Here is a 21,677-nt window from a genome sequence, read left to right on the forward strand (position 1 = left end):
TGGGATAATCGAAACGTGTAAGCCTGCATTTCTCTGGGTGTTTCATTCCTGACCCCTAATTTTCTTCAGGCTTCAGCCCTTTATTCTTTCCTCAACTATTCATGGGTTGTGGGCCTCACTATCGTTGGTGGGTTTTGTACTAGTTTCTTGCCCAAAATAGAATATGGGATGCCATTCTCAGGAGTGATCGTCCCTTTGGTGAGAAATTGAGTGTTTTGTTTTTTTTATTTTAATGTTTTAAAATGCAAATTGAAAATATGTTGGGTCCTGTAATATAATACAAATCTTGTGGATGCTTGTGTTTTGTCTTTTCAATTGGTAGATGAAAAGCCTCCTTAAAAAGCCATTTGCATGTCCTGCATTTGTGAAACAGATCTCAGTTTGGGCTGGTGATGTGATACTTTTGCTTAAACCTCTAGCTCCCTTTACATCTAGTCTGCAGATTAATTAGCAAATGCATTTCTGGGTTTATATAGTCAACTGCAAAGCTTATTGCAGAGCTTTACCCAAACAACCAAATCTCTGGATATGAAAGCTTGAATTACCAAATATTTTAAAAGTCTATTCATCAGAATATATGAAATTAATGCATTTAGTTTTGGATACAAGTTGATATGGTGGATGTGCATTTAGTATTGAAGACTTGAGTGAAAACACAAAGCTGCAGTAAAAATATTAGTGGCAGTGGAAATATGCATTTATTTTAGTGGTTTTCTCTGTTCTTAATTGAAAACAATGCAACTAAGAATCAGTTTTGCGAAAGCAAATGCTCTAGCTAAGTATTTGTAGTCTTTCAATAAAAAAGGAATTGATACAGTGGTTTAAAAGTAAGCATGAACAAGAGTCAAGCAAGAAAGGTCTCTGAATTGCAGCTTACTAATGTTAGCTACTCAGTCCCTTATTTAGCTGTGTAATTTCTAAAAGGTACTTCAAATGTTTTGCTTTTAGAGCTGTTCAGGAAACCACGTTTGATCTGGAGGGAGATGTTCACAGTGGAACAGCATTGCCAACAAGCAAGGTATTATATTATAGCTAAGTTAGGAATGAATAATAAATGTTAAAGGTAATGCTTAAGCTGGATCAAAATTACAACATAAGTAATATTTGGTAAAGTGTTCCCAGGTTATCATTCTCCCCAGCTACTTAGCTTTGTGAGCTTGGGTACTGTGTGCATCTTTTTTTCACCTAAGACTATTCTGTGCAAGTTTCTGTTAGCATTTGGCATGCATTCCATGCCAAAAAAAAATACAGCAACCTTCCCTTTAGAAAGGAAAATTGCTTAGATGTGGAATAAATTTTTAGGAGAAACTGCTTAATCAAAGGAAGCTTACATGCAGATAGAACTGCATAGTAAAAATGATACCTCGATATACCATACATGTAGCGTACAACCATTGTCACTTGTTTAGAATAAGTTGAATGTTTTATGTAAAATCTGAATGTGTTCAAATTTTAACTAATTAGCCTTTTAAAATTTAATGGATGTGACTGCTGACTTCAATAGAGCTCCTGTATACATACACTTTCACTAAATAAATTATCTGAAATCATAATTATAAACATTTTATGAAGTAATAATCTTTTTGTTCTTGCTTTCTTTCCGCACTGTGTTTCTGCTAGTAGAGCCTTTCTAACAGAGTTACATTTTCCAGGAGCAGAGAAAATGAGTAAAATGACACAATGGTTAATGCCTTTAAATGGTTCAGTCATATGCCAAAGATGAAATGAGAAAAAGAATTATTTCAGCATTCTGAAATGTAGTAATTTCTCAGAAATGCATTTCCTTTTGTGTTTTGTTACTGCTGCTATCAAATTTAAATAATTGAAAAGAAGCTTTGTGATTAGTGCAGTGGCTGTGCAGAGCAGTGCTGTTGGTAAGAATACTCTGATAACTTTTTTTTTTCCTCAAAAATGTAATAAAAGAAATGTTTATTGGATGAAATAGGTATCCAAGATTCCTGAATGCATTGCCCCACTAACAAATCTATAAAGAAAGCAGAACCAAAATCAGGTGTTAGTGATGTTATGGCACAGACAAAACTAAAGACAGATATATTTAAAAGCTATACAAAAAGTAAAATTAGTCAAATTGCTCAGAACTAGAGTTACATTATAATATTGTATAGTGTGTCCTGTGTTCTTTTCAAATTCACTAGAAAATTACTTTTATTGGACCTAGGGAAGCTTGGGAAAATGACCTTTCTTGAACTGTGTAGTTTGAGCATGTGCATGACATCTTGTTGAATCACTGATTAGATCACTGCTTCACTAATGGCTTCTTTTATGAGTTTGCTTTGGACAAAAGGGATAACAATAACTTTAATGAAAGTTCCCTTGAAACCTCCTGATGAAAAGTGATTCATAGATTCGCATGCCAGTACTGAGATAATTATTCACTTGAACTTCTGTTTTGAGGCATGCTTTTTGGTATGTTTTCTTGTGTCAAAGCAAATTACTTAGTCCTAGAATTTTCTTAAGAAATGTGAAAGTATTTTTTATTTTATTGCTATTTTATTTTCTATTGCTTTTACTGAAAAATAATTGCTGTAAGTTGTGCTGCTTAAAGCAGCGTGTTTCTGATGTGCAGCTGGTAAACATAAATCAACAGCCTGCTCTTAAGGAGCCTGTGAGACAGAAGAAAATAAATGGACTTGTGCCTAAAGACTGGCATCGTTTGAATTGCCCTTTCTTGCCTTAGAAAGCTATGTCCTGTCTATCATGGAAGACTTTGTATTAAAACATGATAAATTATGGCATAGATTAATATGGAACTGTGGCAGAACCAGCATAGGGTAGCTTAGCCAGCTTTAAATTTGTTAATATGTTTAACTTATATTGAAAATTTAAGAGATATCTGAATCTTATTTTATATTCATAGCCATGCAACATTTAAAGACATTTGGAATTTTCAAAATATATTCTGACAACATTTAAGAAATATCTGCTTCTGTCTGCCCAATGTGGTATTTTGCATTGCAAGTATGCTCTTGAATGTTTCATTGTCGTGACAGCATCCACTGAGTTTTGTTGTGTGATTTGTTTTTTGTTTTTTTGTTTTGTTTTTTTGTTTTGTTTTGTTTTTTTCTATTTATCCCAACCCTTTTCCTAGCCTCAAACTGACACTTCATTTTAATAGTGCCAAGCACAAATATTGGCTAATGTGATGTTTCCATGCTAAGCACCTGTCCTACTGTTTTGAATTAGAGCATCAGCAGGCTTGATGGTGACAGAACATCATCAGCATCCAGCACAGCTGAACGAGGAATGGTGAAGCCGATGATTAGAATAGAGCAGCAACAAGATTACCGCAGACAGGATAGCAGGTAGGCAAGCTCTAATCCGTAACTTCTCATAATTGGGAAAAACAATACATTTTCTGATAGATCAGCAGTGAATTATAATATTTTGAACGACCTGTCTTTCTCCGTGGAAAATAAGATTTCGTTTGAGACTTTAGCCCAGTAAAACTCAGGATTAATAATCAAAGCGTAGAGTTCAGATTATTAAATATACCTTCCTTTGTTCAAATATTGTTATTTATAGTTTTCTTTCTGTAAAGTCTCATAAATAAAAAATAAATGAAAGATGGGAACAAGAGTCCCTTTCACATCTGCAGGATTGGGTAGAAGTCTCACATAGTTATGTTTGTGTCCCACATAATGTGTCACATGTGATACTAGATACTTATTTGTATGTGTATATTGTGTGTTGTGTGTATGTCTATATATGTGTGTGTGTTTTTGTGTGTGTGTATATATAATATATGTTCAGAAGCTCTCTGAATTCTGTGCAGCCTGCTGTAGGTGACTGTGTTTGAGAAAGGGTGTTTGACTAGATAATTTAGAAATACATGTTTAGAAATTTCTAAGGATTTCTAATTTCTACAACCTCAGTGATTCTGTGAAGAGAGATGAACTTTCATTACACTTGTAAAATACTGTCTGGGAGTTTTTTGTTTGCAGAGGAAGACGGCCTCTGCTACATCATCCTTATTTTATTTTATTTTTATTTTACTTTAATTTAATTTTTATTTAATTTTTATTTTATTTGCCAAGAAACAGCAGTGAAGCAGACAGCAAGCCAGCAATAGTGTAGGATGCTGGAATTGGGCCAAATCTGTATGAACTGGACATGTAAAAGTCCATGGGACCTGATGGGATGCTTCTGAGCATGCCAAGAATTAGCTGACATTGTTGTAGATTGACTCGCATCCTTGAAAGTCATGGAGTCAGAGGAAGTTCAGAATGACTGGAAAAGGAGCAAATACCACACCCATCTAGAGAAAGGGCCAAAAGGAGTACTGCAGAAAACTGCAGGCCAGTCAGCTTTATTTTGGCCACTGGGAAAATTATGGCAAACTTCTGATGGCAGGTGAAGAACGAGAAAATGATTGAGAAAAGCTGGAGTGAATTTACTGAGAATTAATCTTGCTTGACTAACTCACTTGTGTGGTGAAACAATTTGCTTAGGGAATGAAGGGAGAGCTGTGGACATCACCTGTCTGATTTTAGCAAGGCATTGGTGCAGTATTTCAGTATCTTGTTAATAAGCTGTTCGGGTATGGACTGGGTAAACAGACAAGATGGGTGGAAAACTGGGTAAACTGCCAAGCTCAGAGTGGTGCTTACTGACTCAAAGTTGAAGCTGCTCAGGATTTGAGTTTCTCAATACTGGGTCCGATATTACTTAATATCTTTTTAAGTGATCTGGAAGACAGGATTGAATGCTCCCTTATGGATGATGCCATACTTGCTTATGGATGATGCCAAACTTGACGTACAAGTAAATAAGCCAGAAAGAAGAGCCACTATTAAGAGGGACCTTGAAAATCTGGACTGGGCCAACATGAATTACATGCTGTTTACCAAAGATAAAATTAAAGTCCTGGACATAAGATGGAAAAATTCAAGAAGCAATAGTGTCTGAGTGGCATGAGTATAGTTTTTCTGAAAAGGACCCCAAGATCCCGCAAGCTTAACCTGAGTCAGGTGTTTCATGGGCTGCATCAGCAAGAGTACAGCAAATGAATCAAGGAAGGTGATTATCCCACTCTAGGCCACACCTGGAATATTGTGTCTGGTTGCTGTCCATCCAGTTCCAGGATGAGAGTCCAGTAGAAGGACATTTCCACTAAGGGGATTAGAGGGTCAAAGAGCTTCTTGACATATGGAGAAAGGTTGGAGGGATTTTTTTGTTTTGGTTTGGTTTTTGTTTTTTTTTTTTTTTCAGCGTAGAGAAAGGGAGAGCTTAGGGTGACTCTTCTACAATCTTTCCATACCTAAAAACTAGTTATTGAGAAGATTGGCATGCTCCTATTGCAAGGACAGTGAGTAAAGGCAGTGGGTATAAGTCGCTTCAGAGGACATTTGGATATGAGAGAGAAATTCTTTACCTTGAGACCAAGTGAACACTGGGATATGTACCTGAAGAAGTGCTGAAATCTCTCTCCATGGAAATATTCAAGATCTGGTTTGAGGAAGGCCCTGGATCGTCTATCCTAAAGCCTTGCTTTGAGCAGAAGATCGGACCAGATGAACTCTAGAAGCTCTACTTAGACTTTTTTTGTGATTCTGTTTGTCTCTAGATTTCAATGTCTTAGTTCTATTTAAAAGCAAGTAAATATGAAAGGAATGTTTGGAGACAGAGCTGGGATTGTTTAGCCTCAAGAAGAGAAGGCTCAGGGAGTGTTATCAACATGTATGAATACCTAAGGGGAGGCAGAGCCAGACACTGCTCTGTGTTATGCAATGAAATGGCAAGACGCAGTGGCAAGAAACAAACTGACATAAAGGAATTTTCACTGAAACCTAAGAAATATATATTTTTTCCCCACTCACTCCTTACTGTGAGGGTGATCAAACACAGGAGCAGGTTGTTCAGAGAGGTCGTGGAGTCTCCATCTTTGGAGGTGTTTATAATTCAAGTGAATATGGCCCTGGGCACACCGCTGTAGTTGATCTTGCTTTGAGTAGGACTACATGATCTCCCGAAGTGCAAAGAAAAGGCAAGGTAATTAAAGCTGTGAAGCTTCTAGTATGATTTCTTACCCTCAGATGGATTTATTTTTCACAAAATAACAGAGTTCCGTTTTTCTGGACAGAAAACAGAGTTCACAGACATGAGTTGTGAAATAAAACAGAAAATTGTGCTAATAGTACAACTAGTACAAATTTAGTTTCTCATGTTTTCAGTGTTTGCGGGAAAGGGATCAGTTAAAGGCTTTTAGTGAAATTACAGTAGAGCTTGATTTTTTGTGGGATGCTAACAGTCAGATAGAGCTTGGCTGTGCTCTGCAGTCTGTTGTTAGAGTTCCTAAGCATGCTGAGTGACCCTTTCTTTAGCATTGGCTTTATTAAGGTTGCCAAAGATTTAATGCCTTATACTGAAATAATTTGAATTATTAAATTACTGTTCTAACTGTAAGTTTCTCATGCTCTTTCTCTCAGGAAAGATAACAAAACTTTCTAATGATCATTTTATAACCAATCAGAAGCTGTTGATATTTTGGTGTTAATATTTGTTGAATTCTAGCAGTGCGTTTGTATCTGTGTGAAGATGCATTAAATTTCTCTTATGGGATTATCTGGAAGCAACTTGTATTTTGCAAATGCATAGAGCTACCTGTGAGCTTCATATTAACTTTATTTTTTTAAGTTTTATTTTTAATGTTCTGTCTGAGGAGAACACACATAGGGTAACAGTAACATTAGTTTTACTGTTACTACACATAGTTTTTCTTCTTCTTGATAACTGAGTATGCAGAAAATGTTTTTAGACAGGCTGCTGAATTATTCTTAGATCTGTGATGGTAGCAAATGCAAAGTTCTTATCACTGATGTTGTCATATACATATTTCTGTGTAAATTGTTCCTGAATGTAGAGTGAGTGTGTAGGAAGAAGGCATACATAGAACATCCAGCTAAGTGGTTAAATAAATAAAAAATACAACACTTCAATCACATGCACTCTGTCACATACCTGCTCTATACTGAGGTTAATGAACTGGCGAAGTCAGGCTGTCAAACTAGGAAATACCAGTCAATGAGTTGCTCAAGTGACTTGAGTTCTTCTGTTTCATGGATATATGAATCAGTTCTTAGGTCCCCTCTGGGATAGCCTAGCCTTGTTCTGTGACCAATAAGGATGGTAATCATGGCATGAAGTAGCTGTTATGTTTGCTTAAAAACTGGTCCTTGCATTTTTGTGTGCCAAATTTATCAATGAACTACTGTTCAATGATAAATAATAAGGCAAGGAAGACTTCCTTCCAATCACTCAGTGCATGGGTTGCAGAACAAAAATTTGTACTTAAAATTGCTTTATGTTTTCATCCCTTGTCTATAGAAAGAACTAAATAGAAATTTGAAAGCACAACTTTGATCTACTTATTAGGTCTGGCTGTTCCGATTAAAAGATTATTCTTTAGAATAAAAGAAGATGAATATTTCGTTGAGGATTATGGCCATATGTGCTTGTTAGGTCTGACTTCAGTTAGAAGGAGCAACCATATTAAAAGGCAAAAGGTTTTTTGTTTATTTGTTTTTTTTGGTTTTTGTTTGTTTGTTTTTTGCATTGTATACCCTTCAGGAACTCTTAAAAATGTGTCAATGTGTTTGGAAATGAAAATAGTGGTGCGTAAGTAGTGTTGATGGAATGCAGCCTCTTTTCAGAGTCCTAATTTTAACATGCCTTGCAACGTATTTCATTTGTATTTAGTTAGTATGCTGGGTACAGCGATCAAACAAGTACAGAGAGTATATGTGAATATATATATATATTTTTTGATGCAGTTTATCACGCACAATTGATATAGAGAAAAGCAGAAATATCTGGAGAGTGCAGTGGCGGTTCTTAATGCAGTTTTAAAACCTGTTGTTACCTGACACATACCTATGAGAGGAGGCAACACCCAATCAATATTTTATGGCCTTGCTTTCTAGTCATACATCAGCTAGAATTTCAGATTGCTTTGCGCAGAAAATCATCAGCATAAAGAGGATGTTTCTGTAAAAGCAATAGCACAGAGATAACATACACTTAAAATACATCTCGTATAAGACAGGTTGGCTAGCTACTGTGATACTAGAAGTACAGAGAATTATTTCAAGTTATATTTCCGATTTGCAAAATCTACCTAGAGGGTGTTTCTCTTGCTTGGGCAAACAATGGTATGAGAATTGAAGTAATATCTTATTAACATGGCTAAAATAGCAGATTTACTGCATCTGTTTCTAGCAAAAATGCTAATTGCTAAATTAACTTTTAAAATATCTTCCTTTTCCTACGGTGTATTCATTTCTCTCTTAAAGCCAACTTCTGAAATTTTGCAAGCTTGTACTAGCATACATGAGCTCTCCTATCTTGTACTTCTGTCTTTCCTATTGCAAAAAAATATATGTTTTTCCACTCTTTTTCACTGAGCAGGATCAGCATCTTTACATTCCAAGACATGAAAATAAAATAGCGTATGAAATGTGTCATTCATTATTGGTTTGCCAGCCATTGTTGTTGAAACATTGCTGTGTCTTATTACTACAGCTGTATCTGCAAGTTTTGCCCGCTTATAGTCTTAGGGCTGCACACATTTGAAACTGTCTATATTGTGAGATGCATGAGTGTTAATAGCTACTCTTCTGTGGAAGCAATTACCAGTGAAGATGACGATGCACTTTGAACAATGTGGTGGTAGTAAGAAGTAATTTGAACTTAGCTTCAAACCAATAAAAACAGAAGAAAGGCTACAACTTCTCTTTATAAGGAAAGTCTGCTGTCACATTCAAATTGCAGCTTAAAGGAATTTGTGTATGTAGTGCCTTGCCACGCCTAGAAATATAATCCTTAAGTTTCAGCTCCCCAGAACTTTTCCCAGTCTCCTTTTTTGTACTAACTTGATGACATAGCTAAGTTCTCATCAGTTTAGTGCTTTTGTTGCAGCTCCTAACAGAACACTTAATTTTTTGATCTGGAATGTTGAAATTAAATTTAGCTTCAGATCTTTTGACATCAGCTTTCTCTCAAAGTTATCATTGATTTTGGATGGATGAATAAGGGGAAAAATTGTCACATATGCCAAGTATATGTCTTCAACGTCCTATCTTTGCTTAGTTGCATAAGTGAAATTTTTGGTGCTTTTTGAACTGGCTTCTTAGAAAAAAGAGACTTACGTAATCATGTTACATTCTTTCCTTTTGAAAGTTTCTGAGGAAAGAAGAAAGCTACCCATTGTGTTAAATGTGCTTAAAATTGGCTATTGCATGTGAAATATGTTAAGCTTCTACATGTTTCTTAAAAATAACAATCTGTCTACAGAGAACAACCCAATTAATGCTTTTGCTCAAGGAAGGAATGAAGTATGTGCTTAAAATTTGTAAATACCAGAAAATTCAATTTTCTGTTTTTTTTTTTTTTTTTCTTTTTTTTTTTCCCCTCAGGATTCTCCAGTATATATTGGTAGGAAGAGTATTTCAGTCCCTTTAAAAAGGGATTTTTTTTTCTGGGACTCGTAGAATGATTTATTTCTTAGTGCAGGGTAGCAAGAACAGTGTGAGCAAAGGGTCTAGATTTTACTTCTGTTTCCTCAACAGGAGAAAGGACAAATAAGCTGGCCAAGTTTGCATCAGTTTTGCAAGTATTTTTCCATGATAGCAAGAAAGTATTTTGTTATTACAGAGTTGATTCTTCAGACTGAAGCTTCATTTGCTTTTTCGTGTGTCTGTGAATAATTTGTTATTTGAATCCTGTCAATGGCAGGTGGCAGGCTAAAGAGAACATTTGTTAATAATGCAGACTCCGCAGTTCAAGCCTGCATTATTATCTATCATCAGTGGCAAGTATAACTTGAATGGCTCTAGGAGACAGGTAAAGAAAAGGAAAATTTTGGGGAAAGGCATGTTAGCATTTAGAAACAGTGTATTTGGAGTAATCTGACATTAGGCAGTGTAATTAATATTACCCATGTGGATTGTCTGTTTCAGTTTTAATCTTCTTTCTTTAGATCTCAGGATACTCATGGACCAGAACTGATATTACCTGCCAGTATCGAATTCAGGGAAAGCTGTGAGTATATAGTGAAGTTATAAATGCTTACTTGCCGAAATGTTTTTCTGCAATATTTTCGGACAGTTTGAAGACACAAAACATAAATATTGAAAGGAAGAATGATTGTTTAGATGATAGCAAATTCACTGATGTAATTGGTTGTGTTGGGAGTGTGAAGATGAGCTTCATGTTTTGGAATGGGTTCATGTCAAATTCTAATTTCATTTCAACTCCCTGCATCCTCAAATTTACCCAGGAAATTTTTGTTAATCCAATCTCCCAACATTGCACTGAATTCATTCTCTATACAGAATTCTCCATATCTTGGATATTTTGTTGTGTATTAATTAGAAATCTAATTCATATAAAATCTGACCAGGTTAGCACTTAAATTTTTGTTGTCATTGTAGTCTCCCTGTTACTTTAAGGTCTCTGAGACTTGGTAGAAAAAAAAAAACACAGCAAAGTCTCATTTAGTTTCAAACAAACAAAGCATTTTAATTACTTGAAAACTTTCTATGATAAGGGAGACAAGAGTAACTACATTTTCTTTTTCTCTTGAGGTGGCAAATTTTCAGCAAAGAAATAGTGAGTAGTATAGAAAGGTTTCCCAATATATCAGATTTTCTATTTTTTATATGAGTGCTGTTGTTGTAGCTAAATAACTGCAGGATGTGACAGATACAAGAATTTAAATTCTGAAGTAAGCTTGTTGCTCCAGTCTTCCCCATTTCTCCTCCAAAAAAGAATGTCTTCCACCCTAAGCTGCAAAATGTTTTATTTCATTTTCTTCCTGTCTGTGATTTACTAGAATACTGTTTTTCTTTTTTTCCTTCTCCCACAGCTGAAGATGCCTTCTTATCTGCAATTATAAATTACACAAATAGCTCAACAGTTCATTTTAAACTGTCACCTACATATGTTCTGTATATGACATGTCGGTATGTATTGTCAAGCCAGTACAGACCTGACATCACTCCTACAGAGCGCACTCACAAAGTCATTGCAATAGTCAACAAGATGGTGAACATGATGGAGGGAGTTATACAGGTGAGTTTCTCTGGAGGAAAAAAAAAAAGAGATCAAAGGAATTAAGTATATGTTGTAAATTATTTAGTAACCTTCTTGGTATTTTTCATCAAGGATGAGACTATATAGCAACAAAAATTTCCCATTTGAGGAGTTTTTTGTCAATAAAAAAAATGAGTTGCAAGAAACTCCCTCCTGAGCAATGCAGGTAGGGAGGGAATGTTGTCTTGGAGATTTGTTCTATGACAGGAAATCCTGCTGTTCTCGAGAAGGAACAATCTTTGCAAGCATTTCTGGTCATGAGTGATTGAGAAACAAGTTGGATTTCCTTGTTAAAGAATATTGAATAAGTAGCAGGTGTTTGCGTTGATTGAGTCTTAAAGGGGACATATTAGAAAGAAATGTGGCTTTTGAATTCTGGATCTGCTACCATTTTAACTTCTGTAGCAGCAGTTTTGTTTATTTTTTCTTTTTGGAACTGAGTTGGTACAATTGCATTATGAAGAGAAATTTAAGTTCTTAAATGTTTCAATACCTAGCACCTAGTTTGACACCATTGTTATTACATATGCAAGACTGGCACAGAAGCACCAGGTGGTATTCTGTGTTGTGTTGTGGGTGACTTTTTTTTCCTCTTTTTTATTTCCCCTTCCCATCCCTGCTCCCTGCCTCTCCCTCCTCAAATGAGACAATACTTGGCATTGTTGAACTCTTGATAAACTGCAATGGTCATGTATTAGAAAACAATGCTATATTTCAGGTATGCTTATTTAATTCTCTCCTTTGCAGGATTTTGTCAGAGGAAAAATGGAAATATGTTTTTATAATCATTAAAAGATGTACATTTGTTACAAAATACACTACTATAATAAATTGTAGAGAGCAAGGATCCTACTACTCTAGGCACTGTACAGAAATAGCAAATATATTAATCCTGCTGTAAAGAATTTGCAGTCCAAGTGACTGTTAGGCAACAGGTTGTTTAAGGGAGAAGAGAGCAGAAAAGCAAACAACAAAAGAATGGCATGACTGTCAAGGTCAAACCAAAGCTGTTCAGCTTTGTTCAGGTTTTGGAAAGCTTCAGCAGAGTTTTCTGTTGCAAGGAGGTGATCATGAGACTGTTCAGTAAATAGTTGCACCAGGCTCTCTCACCTTTCAAAGAAAAGAATGGCAGAATTGCCAGTGTTGAAGAAACTTTACAGTGAAAAAAACAAGACTGGTCTTTTGTGTGAGTGCTCAGGCTGATGTCAGGTTGAAAGGTTGTTTGAATCTGAAACGAAGAAGTAGTATACCGTTTTTTTTTGATGCCATAACAAATGTGTATTTGTTAAAATCAAAGTGGTAACAAAAGTTAGATAATCAAGCTCCACTGTAAACATGAAAATATGAAAGGCTATGAAAAGAGAGTGGATTTTTAAGTCAGAGAGTAGAGCGTTGCAGCAGTGGAGAACATAAACTACAAGAAGCCTGAACAGGAGCTGGAAGAATGGAGAGGAAACAATAAAGGGTGGACTTCACTTACGAGGTGGAAGTTACAGTGCAAATCCCTCCCTCCCCCACCCCCACATACACACCAAAAACTGGGGTGAGAGGAAGGGAGCAGTGGGAAAGCAAAGGAAGCTCTGTATTTTGCCTCTGTTGAACCAAAATGGATAACTATGTAGCTGCTAGAAGACGCAGGTTTTCATAAAAATAAAGCAGACCAAAACTAGAAAAACTGGAAAAAAAAGAAAATCATTTCCAGCACTGAGAAGAGCTTCACAAATCAAGTCCAACCTTTTGGTTGTTGCAAGCAACTATACTTTATATAATCATACTAATACTATCATGAAACTTGTCTTAAAGCTAAATGTTTGTCTGGACTATCTATTGTGAAAAGCCTTTTCTGCAGCCTCACATATTTGTAATTGCAGTCTTATTTCCAGCCTTAAGTTACGGGATGGCATCAACATAGAAATGGCAGCTAAATTTGTGTTTTGAGAAGGATTTTATCTAGGTAGAAAAAAATCCTGATGAGCGTTTGAGATGGACACTTAAGGAAATTGGGAGGAGGTTCCTCCAAATGCCATGCTGAAGAAGCTGGAGAAAACTAAGAAAAAAGTAAATTATGCCCATGATGAAAGGCTAGAACATCAGGCTAGTGGGCTGAAGATCAAGTAGTACAGAAGCTTGACCAAGAAGAAGTTGTTAGTTTAGACCTCCATTAGTGGATATTGGCTAAGCTGAGTGAAATTACTTCATTTAGGTAATAGAGTATTTATATTGACTGGCACCATTGAATAACTTGCTGTATTAGAACAGTTGTTTTTATAGATCTTAACCCTAAAACATGCCTACATTAATAGGATTTAAGGGACTGAGGGAAAGACAGATGAGAGACAAGAGGAGAGGGAGAGAGAGGCAAAGCAGAGAGAAGCAAAGGGAAAATGTACAGTTGTTCTGGACTGCGAATAAAAGTGAAGAGGTTTTAATTCTGATTTTGGTTAACTACTCAAGAAGGTGACTTGATAACTTTCTGAAGTTACCCTAGAAGTCCTAGCTAACAAATGAATTCTGTGACTTTTTGTACTCTTAGATGCATTAGTATCTATAAGCAGTAGAGAATACATCAAGGCTTAGGGAAGAAATTTTGGGGGAGTTATGAAAAGGCTGAGAGGTTTCATTAAAAATTCTGGAATGAGAACTTAAGCTCTGTGGGTAAAATAAGCTTGTGTATTCTGATTTTTAAATCACTCTTGGCATTTCTGATTGCAAATTTTAGCATCTGTTTTCAGAAAGAACGTCTCCTTTCGTTCTGTACCAGCACCTGTTTGGTCAGGTTTTTTATTCCTTGGTTGGAAAGGCAAAGACAAATAAGAGTAGTGACAAATTGTTGTTGGAGCTCTGAATACAATTGCAATGTCACAGCAAAAGACACCTCAAATTTTTCCATCTGAGCTTACCGTGAGTCAGGCAGGAGAGAGTAATCACAGCAGAAATCCAAAAAGTATGAAATAAGAGCTCAGTTTTAATTAAGTAGGCAGACATATCTGGTGGTTTTTTTTGTTTGTTTTGTTATTGTTTTTTTTTTCCTGTTTGCTTAACTCAATGTAGCTTATGCATACCATTATTTAAGAAGCTTTTAGTGTGATATTTCCGTTTTTGTTGCTTGAAATAGGTGCTTTTGTGGGTTTTTTGGTTTGTTTTGTTTCTTTGTGTGTTTGTTTTTGAAAAGCCATGTGTTAAACCTGTCCTACTTGTGGTTTTATGTTTTAGTTTTGATTTTACTGGGGACATTTTTGTTCCTGTTTTGCATGTGTTTGTACATTGTCTTCATTGAAGCAATGTGCGCAAGTAGCTTCCTCAATCTCATGTGGCCAGTTACCCCATAGCCTGGAAAATGTTCTGTGGGGTTTCTGTGGTGCACTGAGTGTGGAATAACCAACACTTCCGGAATGTCAACTAGTAGAGAGGCATTCCTCAAATTAACTGTTGTGTGTGGCACTTCAGTTCTCAGCTGTTGTGCTACAAGTCCTACTGAAATAACTCCTTTTTTTTAAAAGGGGCTCAGTTGCATCATAGCTACTTATTAATGCATCTGTGTATAACTGTGGACATAAGTGTTGTACCTTCATATTTAGTGTTTGATTTCTAAAACTATCATGATTGTTCACAAGTTTCTTTCTTCTATTCTGTTTGATTTCCTTCGTCCGTTTTTCTCCAGGAGGTAGACCAGGTTGATCAGGTAGGACATGTTGCTGGGAACTGATCCTAGCTATGTTGGCTTAGCTCAGTTTCTCATGCTGCTTCCATATCAAAATACAATACTCAAACAGCTGGACTTGAACAGTTCATAACACTCATTCAGCAACTGGAACATGCAGTACTAAAATCCTTTTTTGACTTTGCAACTTTTACGGCATTCCATAATTTCTGCTTAACGCACTTCAATGTGGATATGAAATGACCAAAGTTCTTTTTCTTCCCTTTATTTTCTTTTTTTGTTGTTGTTTGTGGTTCCTATTCTTTGGATCTCATCTGAGGTTGCCTGGCCTGGCATTTGTGGTCGGGAGATGGTGAGATAGATCAGTACTTGATACTGAATCACTGGGTATCAAAACCTGTGAGTGCAGTATCAGGGTGGCAGGGGGGCAATAGTGAATATGTGCCTTAAAAGCATACAGATTACCAGATACTGCATTCAGATAAGCTCCCAGCTCTGTTTAACTAGATGCTTATGCTGTGGCTTTATTGATACTGCTGTTGGCAATTTGATTGAATTTTGTATGTTCAGTAAACATATTAAAATTGAATTTATCAGTTACGTCAATTGCAATACTATATAAACACATTTTGCAAATATCTGGTATCTGAGATATATTTGGTGAAATGGGAAGAGGTACTGGTCTATCTTTGGAGCCCTTTTAAGTTGCAATGTCTCATTAGAAAATTATTTCTCTGTATTATTCCCTACTTCTTTCTACTTACAGAAACAGAAGAATATTGCTGGGGCACTGGCCTTTTGGATGGCAAATGCATCTGAACTACTGAATTTCATAAAGCAAGACCGAGACCTCAGTCGAATTACTGTGGATGCACAAGATGTGTTGGCACACTTAGTTCAAATGGCATTCAAGTAAGGATATCAAACTTCTGTTTCACCGAACACATTCTGCATGTTAACATGACAGATTTATTTTTATAACTTTTTGAAATCACTCCATATTTTTGCCAATTCAAGATACAGCACTTGTGTGTTTTTTCGGTATCTGAAAGGAGGATTTAGGCTTATTTCTTTGAAATCTTATTTTCTTTTATGAATATGGATCACTGGGCTTATGCCAAGGTTTTTATTTGCATCACTTTTCCTTGCCTTTTTTCGTTAAAGAAGGATTTGCCACTTTGAAATTTGGTTGTCTGTTTTGATTCTCATATTTGACTGAATGAGATGTTGACAGTCAGTGTTTTTAGTACTCAATTTCTGTAGTATGTACATGCTTCAGGTATTTTAGTATTTGTAGGCAATGAGCTTTAAGCTCAGGGTATTAGGAGAACAACTTAATCATAGCTGTTCTTGTGATAGGTGAAGCTACAAAATAAAAATTTCATAGAAATTTACGGTATTAAATATTTGTGGACCTATCAACTCATGAATCCTGCACTTGAAAGAGCTTCTAATAAGTTTAATAATCTGCTCCTTTCAGAATTCTCGTAAATAGAAGTTTGCATAACAATTTTTAAGAATGTGGTGTAAAGATGGGTTTAAGCTCAGAGTAAAAAACAACCTATGTGAGTCAGATCAGTTAATTAGAATATTTTTAATAGGAAGTTTTAGTAAAGTGCCCGTGAAAAGGGAAAACCACCAAGGGAAATATCCTCAAAGATGACAATACTAACAGAACAGAGTTCTTCTCTTAAAAGGCTTTACTTTTTCACATTTCAAGATCTGCATTTTAGTTAGTTTGGTTGGTTTTAGCCTGCACTGAACAAGTACTTTACAGCAGATTTGTGTTGCTGAGGTTAAAATTTAAAGAATTCTCAGTGAACCTAATAATTCATTATCTTAGCAAGTCAGGTATTTTGCAGTGCAATATGTATGAAGATTGACAAAGAGCTGTTTTTGTTTTATTTTTAAAGAAAGATGGAGATAAACTTCTAAAATTTTTAAAGTCATAAGTATTAGTGTATAACTTCACAGATAAGTGATTTTTGTAGGTGGTTTCACTCTAAGATACATTAAAGGAAAGAAATCTCATAACCAGATGCCTGGCTACATTATTAATGACTTGTACCTGTCCTTCCCACACTTGTAGATTGTCTGTTTTGCAATCTTTTAATGCTTTTGTAGTAGCACAGAATATAATTATATTTTTTTATATTATGAAGTGATTGGGAAATCTAAGCACCGTTTTAACTGTTTAGCTTTAAGGAGCGTGATATTGTTCTAAACAAATAGAGCATGAAAGAGATAAAATGCACATGAAGACTGTTTCAGTGGTGTCATGTGGTGTTTCCTGGATGTTCCCTTCCAAATGGTTCATTTGGAGGAATAAGTAGATGTGGCCATCGTGCCCTACAAACAGTGTATAAACTTATGTGGCTGAGAAGAAATAGTGCCATTTCCTCTCAACATGAGCAGACTGTGTGTATGAAAGAGTATTTCAGAATTAGGATCGTGTGAACTCTCCCTTAAGCACACTGTGACATGGAAGACTTCAAATTGATGATCCTTAGGAGAGCAAAACTGTGGAATATATTTTTAGAAGCATAAAGTAGCATGAAAAGAAAGAAATCTACTGCATGAAAATGTTATTTGGTGCTAAAGACATTAGCAATAACAGACTTGATTGAACTACCAACAACCATTATTTTATAGCACTTGAAAATATTTCATAAAGACGTTGCCAGTGAAACAGAAGAGAACTGTATAAAGCCATGAAATATTTTCATTGATCTGTGTATTTATAATTTGATTCCATTTTATTTTCAGTTTTTAACAGAAAATGTGTAAATGAATTATGAAAATCAGTATTAGAAATGTTTTAATGAAAATGTTTAATTATTATAAGTCAAGGAATATTAAAACAGGCTTCCTTTTAATTTCTTTCTAGTTAAAGGTAAGACAAAAACAAGAATCAAAAAATAAAGTAGGACAATTTCAGAGTCCTGTGTGTTGACTCAAAATAGGATAATTGGTTTCTTCAATACTGTCCTTGTTGGAATTAAAGGGAGAAAGGTACATATCTGTTTGTAAAACAGTTTTAGTAATCTTCAAGGATCAATATTGGGCCTAACAATATCTCTATAAAGCGTATGACCTTCACTTGAATGTCCGGTAGCAATAACTGCATTAAAGGGGTCAAGTTCCTTCCCTGCTGACCCAATGTTTCTGTGAAAGGTCTCTCTCAGTCTTTTAAAAAACTATTTTTTGAATCAATATAGTCACATACATAATGCTTTGATTTCAAGAATGTTATGATTTGATGGCTTTCCCTCTAGAAGCATACATGATGAGCATATGCAGGATGTTAAAGCTCCTTTTTTTTTTTTTTTTTTCCTTACTCACAGGTACCTGGTTCATTGTCTGCAGTCGGAGCTTAATAACTACATGCCAGCATTCCTCGATGATCCAGAGGAGAACAATCCTCAGAGGCCTAAAATAGGTTAGACTATCTTTTTGCATCACTTCTAAGCATAGAGTTAATTAGTGATAAATAAAGAGAATTTTTCTTAACAATAGGTGACATTTGTTGCCCTAAGCCCTGAGAATGTTTTAATTAGCTACATAAGAACAAGATAGAAAGACAATGATGACATTTATATGTATTGATTTAGAAATGGTAGAATAATTTAGGTTGTGAGGGACCTCTGATTGTTATCTAGTCCAACATCTTGCTTAAGATGAGGTCAACTAAATTGGGTTGTTCAGGGCTTTGTCCAGTTGAATTTTGAATCTCCATGCAAGGGTGGAAACTCCACAACATTTGAATGTTTTTCGTCGCAATTTTTGTGTTACTGTACAGCTCTCAGAAAGTGTCTGTTTCTTAAGCCTGCCTTTATGCACTTGCACACGACCCTCATAACCTTCCCAGGGACCGGAGTTAAGATGGATGGCTTTGGAGATCCCTTGTTCTCATTTTTGCCCTTCTTGAACATAGGTGCAGTGCTTGCATTATTTCAGTCATTAGGAAGTCCCCCACATTGCCTGGGGGGTGATACTTAAAAGAAAGTAGTGTCCTTGCAATAATATCAACTGCCTCCATCAGCAGCTTTAGAGGCAGCCCATCTGGCCCTGCAGACTTACGTATGTCCAGCCTGGTTAAGTGGTCTCTAATTTGATCTTCCTCTATGCTTGTAGTCCTACAATCTCTGTTACTAGGCCCAAAGACCTTATCAGTGAAAACCAAAGCAAAAAAGCAACTGAGTACTTCTGCCTTTGTACCCAGATGGACTGAGTCACAGACCCACAGTTTGCTTGGCATTCAATTTCCAGCTAATGAACTTAATAGAAGCTATTTGTGTTGCCTTTTGCATTTTTTTGCTAGTTCCACCATCAGTTGCTCTTTGACCTTCTTAACTCCATTCCTGCATGCTCAAACTATGTATTCCTGCCAGATAGCCCATGCCTACTTTCACCTGTGTATTTCCTGTTTTTATGTTTGAACAAGTTGGACCTTGTTTATGTATGCTAGGCCTCTGCCAGGCTCGCCTAACACTCTGCACTTTGGAGTTGGTTTTCTTGTGCTTTGGGGAGGCAGTCCTTGAAGATCAACCAGCCATCCTGGGTCGCTGTGTTCTCCAGAGCAGTCTTCAATCGCAACCTGCTATGCAGGTCCCTGAAAAGTCAAATTAGGCTCTTTCTGAAGCCCGGGGCAGTAATTCTACTATTTTCCTTGCCTCTCTCAGGATTTCGAACACCTTATCATCCCATGGGCACTGCAGTCAAAGGTGCCTTCAATATTATTCTTTTTTTGTATATCTCTCTAGTCTCTTCCTACTTTGTGAGTAACAGGTCCAGCACAGCATCTCATTTAGTCAGTTTACCAATTATCTGTGTCAAGAAGTTGTTACCAGCACCCTCTAGAAAGCTCTTGGACTGATTGTGCCAGCCCTGTTGTCCTCCCAAAAGATAACGGGATGACAAATCACCTGTGACAAGTCCCCTGGGAGTATCCAGGTCTGGCCCTCGCTGCAGAAGTCTTCATCTGCTTCTTGAGGAGGTGATCTGTAACAGACATCTAGCACTATGTTAACTTCTGTGGACTGCACTGTGGTCCTTGCCTGCAAGCTGTCGGCTGACTGATCACTTTGAACCAAAGCAATGTGTTTGCATTGGAGACACTCCTTTGCAACACCCCCTCCTTCAGTTCCTGGCCTGTCTTTGCTAAAGAGCCTGTGTGCTGTCCGTAGCAGCACCATGTTCATGTGTGCTGTCCCACCAAGTCCCTGTGATCCCAGCTCAGCGACTGTGCACTTGAGGTTAAGATAATCAGAAAAGCCATTAAATACAAACATTCAGTTCAACTACTGAGAGTATTCATAAGAAAATTCACACATGCTTTCCAGTGTTTTGAGTATTAAGCTTGCTGTAATTGCCTTTTTCCCCTATGTTGAGCATTCGAGGAAGAGCATAGAGATGTGCAGTTAAGTATCTAGTGTCTTATACTGAGAAGGAGAAAACTTGTTAAAAAAAATAGTAATCTGACATTTTATCAGGTAAAACTATGCTGTGTGTTAGGGAATAGGGAGGTGATGATGCTCATTAATTAAGTTATTTTTAATTTGCTTTATAGATTTCTATCTTGAAGTATTTAGGTGATTTCTTTAAGCTATGCTTAAAGAGCGAATTTGGTAGTCTCTAATTTCAGGTGCAAGTACTGTCTTAAGGCTTGAAGATAAATGTTCTGCATGCTTTACTACATTATATCAGGAAACATAAGGGAAGTTTGTGCTTAGTGAAGCTAACAGGAAGTAGATATTACTTTTTACATAATGTTGCAGTGAAATAATGGGCAAAAAAAAGAAAAATATTTAAAAACATAATGTGCAAAGAGGACATGCTTTCTGCAATTTTTGGAGTATATCATGCAGTAAAAAAAAAAGTGCTGTAATTCTTGGCTGCAGTTTGTATTTAACTAAAAGGGGTTAGGGAATAATTGCAACATGCATTTGAAACAATAGAATATAAAGATTTTAAGACATTCCTAAAAATAATAGGAAAATGAGTTTAAACCCTGAAGTGAAGGTATAATTTGAATGTTAAGGATAACCCCTGTATACTAAGTACGAGAATTAATTTTCACTTCAGGAATTATTAAAAGAAATTAACCATCAGTTAAATGCTGCTGAATGTCAACCCAATTCCAGAAAGAAATAGTAAGTGATATTTTATTTCTAAAAGACTGTGTAACTTCAAATGTAAGTTCTACCTAATATTAACTGACTTGGGTTGAGTGTCCTACATGCTAGTGTTTATGGCCTAAATTAGTTGTATGTTGTGTTGTGTAAATTGATGTACTTTTTGCTTTATCTCTGTAGACGATGTCTTGCATACACTGACTGGAGCTATGTCCCTGTTGCGACGATGTAGAGTGAATGCTGCACTGACTATACAGCTCTTCTCCCAGCTATTTCATTTTATCAACATGTGGCTTTTTAACAGATTAGTTACTGACCCAGATTCAGGGTTATGTTCACATTACTGGGGAGCCATCATTCGTCAACAGTTGGGCCATATTGAAGCCTGGGCAGAAAAACAGGGTTTAGAATTAGCTGCTGATTGCCACTTGAGCAGAATAGTGCAGGTGAGTGTTTGGTTTTGTCATTAACAGTTCTGAAATAATTGTACATTCAGAAAAACTATTTATATATTGTGCATACCTCGAGAATAGCTTGTTGAAGTGTATAGTTCTGAGAAAAAATACCGGAACACCAAGTTAGCATGCAAAGATACATAATATGTCTGACATTTAACATTAAAGTTTTAAGTGAAATTAAGTTAGTGATTTTAGCTAGCATACTGTTCAATTTCTACTTATTATATTGAGCTCTAACTAGGTTGACCAGAGACAAGAACATCAGATGAAAAACTGACATGTCTGATTTGTGATAGGTTTAGAATTCACTTGTCT

General features: G+C 36.2%; 1 protein-coding gene across 18 annotated transcripts in view; it reads left to right on the forward strand.

Moving 5' to 3' along the window:
* AFDN (afadin, adherens junction formation factor) overlaps positions 1-21,677 on the forward strand; it is a 119,179-nt gene that overhangs the window by 51,303 nt on the left and 46,199 nt on the right. For 12 of the 18 annotated variants that reach the window (XM_088534847.1, XM_088534850.1, XM_088534862.1 and 9 more), the window contains 8 exons: positions 949-1,018; positions 3,205-3,323; positions 9,995-10,056; positions 10,883-11,088; positions 14,771-14,791; positions 15,537-15,682; positions 18,115-18,209; positions 21,085-21,350. In XM_088534847.1, coding sequence (XP_088390973.1) covers positions 949-1,018; positions 3,205-3,323; positions 9,995-10,056; positions 10,883-11,088; positions 14,771-14,791; positions 15,537-15,682; positions 18,115-18,209; positions 21,085-21,350 — 985 coding nt within the window. The remainder of the gene's footprint in view (positions 1-948; positions 1,019-3,204; positions 3,324-9,994; positions 10,057-10,882; positions 11,089-14,770; positions 14,792-15,536; positions 15,683-18,114; positions 18,210-21,084; positions 21,351-21,677) is intronic. The other 6 variants (XM_088534856.1, XM_088534861.1, XM_088534855.1 and 3 more) reach the window with 1 other exon arrangement.

The sequence above is a fragment of the Tinamus guttatus genome, unplaced genomic scaffold, assembly GCF_059628265.1.
Source record: "Tinamus guttatus ecotype Peru unplaced genomic scaffold, ASM5962826v1 Tinamus_guttatus_pri_ptg000601l, whole genome shotgun sequence".
NCBI classification, from domain to species: Eukaryota; Metazoa; Chordata; class Aves; order Tinamiformes; family Tinamidae; genus Tinamus; species Tinamus guttatus.